At 38.9% G+C, this 6,464-nt stretch overlaps 1 protein-coding gene across 1 annotated transcript in view; it reads left to right on the forward strand.

The window, feature by feature from the left end:
* The window catches only part of TMEM135 (transmembrane protein 135), a 158,046-nt gene extending 153,118 nt beyond the window's left edge, over positions 1-4,928 (forward strand). The window contains exons 14-15 of the mRNA XM_053971012.1: positions 909-976; positions 2,527-4,928. Coding sequence (XP_053826987.1) covers positions 909-976; positions 2,527-2,659 — 201 coding nt within the window. The 3' untranslated portion in view covers positions 2,660-4,928. The remainder of the gene's footprint in view (positions 1-908; positions 977-2,526) is intronic.
* Positions 4,929-6,464: the final 1,536 nt, after the last annotated feature.

Here is a 6,464-nt window from a genome sequence, read left to right on the forward strand (position 1 = left end):
TACAAAATCAACTTTTCAGTGCTACCCAAATAGCTCTACTATTCTACTACATCTCACCATTTCTAGACCTTGTGCAGAAACGTCCCTGTATGAACTGCATATTCTCTGGACCTCCATAACTGTGTTTATTTTTTGTGCCCCCCAATGAAGAGAATATAAAATGACCCTAAAGCGATCTTCTGCAGTCTTGTGTTTAGCAGAACGTATACGAGACACCTCTCCTCCTCATTGTTCCCATGTACTTGGGAATATCTCTAAGTCCAGTATCAAAGTGAATTAATAAAATACTCCTGTCGGGGACAGTCCTGTGAGACTAACAGACAAAAAGTTCATGTGAGAAAAGAAAGGTTTTTGGTTACTTAATAACTAATTGGAAAATGAATCTAAGACTAGAAACAAATTGCTAGGTTTATCAGGAAGAAGGAAGGAGAAATTAGAAAAAGGATCTACACTGAGATGTTTGTTATTCTCTGTATTTCTAAGTGACCCAGAAAAGTAATGAAATAGAGAGAAGACATAAATTTGGATATATGACGTTATTTACGATAATGTAACATGAAATATAAATATGACTACAAGAAATGGTGGATCACAAGATGCAGAATGGATAGGGGATTAAGTGGGAGGTATATTTGGCATCCACCGGTCCAAAGTCACATACATAGGAACAATGAGTGTTGTTACTTTCTCTGCAATGAGATGTAAGTTTATTGTCACCACTGGTAAAATATTGTATTCTAGGAATATCAGTCTGTGCTGGTGGTGGCCATACACAGCATTGAATTCAGAAGAGAGCAGTAAAAATGAGTTCCATAATAATCCTTTTGCTGATTTTGGCAACCTAATGTAGCAGATGAAGCTTTTGCCTGACACTGTCAGCTGGCTCTGACAGAATCCTCTCCTTGCAGGCTGTCATGGAAGTTCAGAACCTGAGACCTTCATACTGGAAATTTCTTTTACGACTAACGAAGGGCAGGTATGTACTCAGGGGTGTGTTCTGGCTTGTCTAAACCTGTCATTGATCACAGTTAGCTTTCTGTGTCATTCACTGCCAACAGCAGAGCGCTAGAAGTACATGAGGGCTAATTTCCTGTGGATTTACTTTGCTTTTCAAACAGCTTCCAGTACTCTTCAAGTTCTTTGCTGCTGAAGTGACATTGTTGGGTTTAGTGTAATGACAGGAGCAGACAACTCTAGTGAAGACTGTTTAGCAGATGAGTGTTTTGCTTGAAGCCTTTTTAGTTCACTTGGAGGGTGGGGTACTTTCAAATTCCATTGGAACATGAAGAATCCAGTAAACAACTATACGTGTTGAAGAAATCACTTAATATGTACAGTGATTGACAACATGGTATTACTATGGATTTAAAAGTGTTACTAGAAATGTCAGAATATCTCCTAAGAATACTTGAAAGTTTCAGTACTTTTTTTATAACTGTTTCAGTTGGGAAAGGATGTTTTATTTCTTGGAAAGCTAATGAAAATTTTTCACTGATCATAATCATAAATATACACTGTAATATCATTCTGGATGTTTTTTCTATTTGCTGCAGGAATCTAAAAAACTCTTCTTTTAAAAATAGATCCTGCTGCAACTGACTTACAAAAATACAGTTTAGTGAAGTGTACACTGTTACATTGGTGCAGTGTGTGGCAGGAACAAGGCATCCACATCTTGATCAGTTTATGAATGGGGTTATAAAAGGTAATGTTTCTCGTGACAACGAGCTCTCCAGGCTGTAAAAATAGAAGTGAAATCAGAGGCCAGTCCCTGGAGCATGTTGAACCTACACTCCCCGTGGCACAGTACACACGAGGTGATTGAATACATTGCCAGATTTAGTGGGAAGCTTTCATTGGGATGCCTGGAGGCAGTCCTCAGGCAACCTCTGAGGCCATACAAACATGATACAGGGAATGATGTCAGTGCAGATGTCCAATTTTGGCTGCATTTTTTCATTTTGTCTTAATCCTAAGCTTGCCTTAATTGAAGGAGAGGAAGGAATAGAAATTCTGTTCTGCTCATTTATTTTATCTGAAGCAAATCTCCCTAATAGTAATTTTGACACTCTCTCTATAAAGGCAATTTCTCTTGACATTTCATACACTTTTCATTCTATAGTTGTAAAGAGCAACAAAATGGAAATAAGTTGTAAAGCCCATAAAATTGGCATCCAGACTTGGGCAGGCAGGGCCACAGTTTACTCTGCGGGAGTGAGAGAGAACAATAGTATATTTTGATTTGACCTTTTTTTTTGTGGAATTAAAAGTAGAAAGAGACTTTTCCCCTTTTTCATGGGGACTTTTCCCCATTTTTGACGTACGCTTACACAAACACTATTAGCCACATTTTTCAAATGCAGTTTTTTAAAAAATCTTTATTGCCTGAGGTGAAAAACTTTCAATATCTGAACAGTGCAGGTTGAAGCCTATATGTCAGAGATTTTGGTAAACTTTCATGACATTAAATAATTTTATTTTTTCATAAGTAAGTGAGTCATGCATTCATGCTTTCTTGTTTTTCAGGTTTGCTCTCATGAACAGGAAAGTTTTAGATGTGTTTGGTACTGAAGCATCTAAGAACTTCAAGGATTTCACGCCTAAGCTTGACCCAAGATACACAGTTGTGCCACCAGAGCTACCACTGGAGCTGTCTTGAGCATGACAGTGTGGCTCATTATTGAATGTGATCAGCATTTTGTCCTGAAAAGTTAATTAACTTGACAGTCGTATATATGGAGGAGGACTAGGGCTCCACTGCAGTATTACTTCAATGAGAAAAGCTTTTTACAAATCAGAAATACTGAAGCTTTGCAGGGAGGTGTGTCTTAGTGATTAAGCCCCTTCCATAAGCAGAAAACATTTCTGGATTACTATAGTTGGTTGACAGTATGGTAGAATCCTGAATGAATTGAACAAATGAGTAATATGTTTAGAGAAGAGAAGTAAAACATAAATATGCTTCATAATTTCAAAAATTCCATAGTTCATACCACTAGAATATTTCTTGGTAAAACTAAAAGTAATTATTAATTTAGAAACAAAGACAATTGGCATAGTTTAGGTCCAAAATTTTACCCCATCTTAAAAATATTGCAGTCTGGTGAAAATGCCTCCCTGGTTTTCTAAATTGTGTCACTTATTTGTCTCAAAAGAGCCACCACCCCCTCATTAGATAAAATTAGGATATTTTTACACAGCTGTGGTTGCAAAATAAGGCATTCCTTAGGAAAAGAAAATGCATATTGATTCAGAAATCACATTCCAGGGTTGTAAATTCTGCAGATGACACAGATAACAGGCAAGGAAAGCAAGAAGGCGGTACCGGCGGCTGCTGCGCGCCGAGGAGCAGTGGGTGTGGTGGTCAGCATCTGCCAAGTGGAAAAGGACACAACTGGCAGAGGAAGGAATGAAACGTTCCAGCCTCCGAGATGGTGCTGGAAACAGCAGACAGTTACAAAAATAAAAAAGCCAAGAACAAAACAAAAAAAAGCAGAATACACACCCACCGCCCCCCTCCCCAGCTAATATATACTGAAGCAAAATGTTTATTTTTGAAAGGGTTTGACACTGTCGCCTTAGATGGCATCGGGTTGTTTGTTGGGCTGCAGCACCAGCCAGCGTTTCAAACATTTCTTTGGAAGAGAACTGACCCCTGAGGTTAGGCTGTTGCAGAAGACAGTTTTGACAATCATATTAATAGTCTTTTTGACTTGTAATTGGTGAAGACTGGTTTTCCATCAGGCCATCAGACCCCACGACTGGCACAGTTACATTAAATTTGATATGGTACTCAATGCAAATAACTACCTACACAAAGTCCATCTCATTTTTACTGTACATATTTCTGCAGATTTGTGTTCCAAAGTCAGACCTTGACATGCTAATTGCATTTTTTTTCCTTTGCTTTTTGAGGCTTTTTTTAATTATAACCCATTCAGGTGGTGCTGAATGGTGTTCATTACCCTAGAAGTTAATGAGAAGATGAACTATATTCACATTCAACTGAAAAAACTGAAAAGAAACGAGATAAGCCAGGGAAATTGCAGTAGGTTCCATGTATTTTAAAAGCAACAACAAAAAAAGAAGAAATCAGTGTTTTATTGGAAGTCTTTATCAGATAATATGAACTGGACTAATTAGTAAACACTGTCTTGTAACACTGTAATCCTACTCCAGCCATAAGGATATTTTAATTCCAATTAGCTGAATTTCTTAATACTGAATATACCATCATTTTAATCAAATTTATTGAAATGAAAATTTTACAAATATGTGCACAAAATCTGCTTCTTCATCAGCTACACTAACAGTGATGTTTTGTCACTGTTACTAAAGGTGCTTCATCCTTTTAAACAGTGGTTGTCCAATTTAGTGTGAATAAAGTTCTGCAAGCTAGTTTGTATGCAATATTTTGTTGCTTGGAATTATATTGGAATTCCTCAAAAGGAAATAAGTTAATTGAACAAGAACTTTAAAAGGATTGTAAGAGGTTTGTAGTGTTTTTCCACTGGAATATGGTCTAAAGTATTTGACCTTGTAAAGTCTCAGAAGTTATATATTTTAGGTGGTATATTAGAACTCATACACTATATTATGAATACTTTCTAGTGTAACTATATACCATTCTCAAACTTAAAGATATTTTATAGATGGATTAATTTTCTCCACTGGAATGACAATTGTGATTGTTTCTCTATTTGTGGGGTTTTTTTTGGAAAAAAAAATCCAAGAACTACATCTCAGCAGCTAAATAACAGTTTTGTCTATGTTTCTTGCTTCCAGAATTCACTGTTGTTTCAAGTTATTTTCATGTAATATAAAGAGAAATTTAAAATTTTTAAATTATTTTTATTCAAATTGAATATATGTAAGAGAAAAAAAAATAAAGTCCTAATGTTCTTCCCAATAATAAACAGTTGCTGCTTTAAAAAGTTTTTTTTTTTGGCCTCGTTGTTAATAAGTTCTTTGGAGTTGTAAGTGAAATGAAGTCATATGATCATACAATGGTTTGGGTTGGAAGGGACCTTTTAAAGGCCATCTAGTTCCAAAGCTCCATACCGTAGGCAGGGACACCTTCCACTAGACCAGGTTGCTCAGAGCTCCATCCAACCTGGCCTTGAATGTTTCCAGGGATGGGGCATCCACAGCTTCTCTGGGCAACCTGTGCCAATGCCTCACCATCCTCCTTGTAAAAAGCTTCTTTCTTACATCTAATCCAAGTAAACTCTCCTTCAGTTTGCAGCCATTAGCCCTGGAAGTGGTTCTTGGTGGTGAAGGAGCACTGGGAATGTGACTGAGTATTTAAATTTGTTGCAAAATAAAGTCTTAATGCAATGTGAGTGAAGAGGTAACACCGGAGCAGTTCCGTTGGCAACTTCAGCTCTGTGCTTCCCTGGCTAATGAGGTAAGGTGAGTTGAAGTTACTGTTTCTTTTTCAAACAGAGCAAACCACATGTCCCTGTGTGCGGGCAGGGAAGAGCCGCATACCCTGAGTTCTGCCTGCCACGTGGCTGGACAGTCGGGCCACGTGTGACTGAAAGGCCAGCGCTTTCTGCCTCCTGATGTTTGTAATCATAGGATGGCGTCTCTTTGATGATGCCAAACTTCTTGCAAAAGTTTATTTTGCGAAGAGGAATACAGGGGTAGGCTTGCACAGGAGTTGGTGGGACGTGGTGGGTCAACCTGAAATGTCACAGTTCTGCAGTATAGAGGTTGGGTGTCCTTAGGGCGTCTGCTCAGGGCAGCCAGCAGTGCTTGGCTCCCTGCAGGCATCTCAGGAGGCTGCTTCTTCATCCATGGCTCCCAGAAACAAGCATGGCCTATGGCTTAGTTCTTTGTCCCTCCCACACCTCTGCTCATCCCAGCGTTGGGTCATTCCCCTTTGCGAGCTTCTCTTCCTTTTTTCCAAGCCACTATGCTTTTGCCTATGTTTGAGGACATGGGAAAGGTTTTTTCCAAGATTCCCGGTGACATCCCAGGTAGAAGAGTCTGCTGTGGTCTGAGCCCAGCCTTATGCTCAGATTCAGAACAGCTTGTGTGCAGCTTCAATTTTCAGCTCTGTCAGAGGGAAATATTTCTGGACAAGTGGTTCTTGAGTGTGCATGCACTGACAAGGCACAAAAAGGTAGCAAGAAAATCAGTGAGGATTATACTGAGGTTTTACTATTTTGAGGATTTTTTTTTACACAACTACATTTAACATGGGGAGGGAGGCAGGGCCCAGGCTTTCTATGTCTGGACTCGATGGTTTTACAGGTCTTTATCAACTTATGTGATTCTACAAATCCTGCAAAAACACAGGACTAGGGGGATGTAGCAAAATGCAGTTCGGGTCAGCAAGGTAATTTTGGTGGCTGTAGCTTTGTACCTAAATATTGGTCCGGAGGTTTCCATTTCCGGATTGATTTTTCTCTCAATTTGCAGGTGGAGGGTGCCTCACAAGTCACCTCCTTTGACAAAAC

Source organism: Vidua macroura, chromosome 2 (genome assembly GCF_024509145.1).
Source record: "Vidua macroura isolate BioBank_ID:100142 chromosome 2, ASM2450914v1, whole genome shotgun sequence".
Taxonomy (NCBI): Eukaryota; Metazoa; Chordata; class Aves; order Passeriformes; family Viduidae; genus Vidua; species Vidua macroura.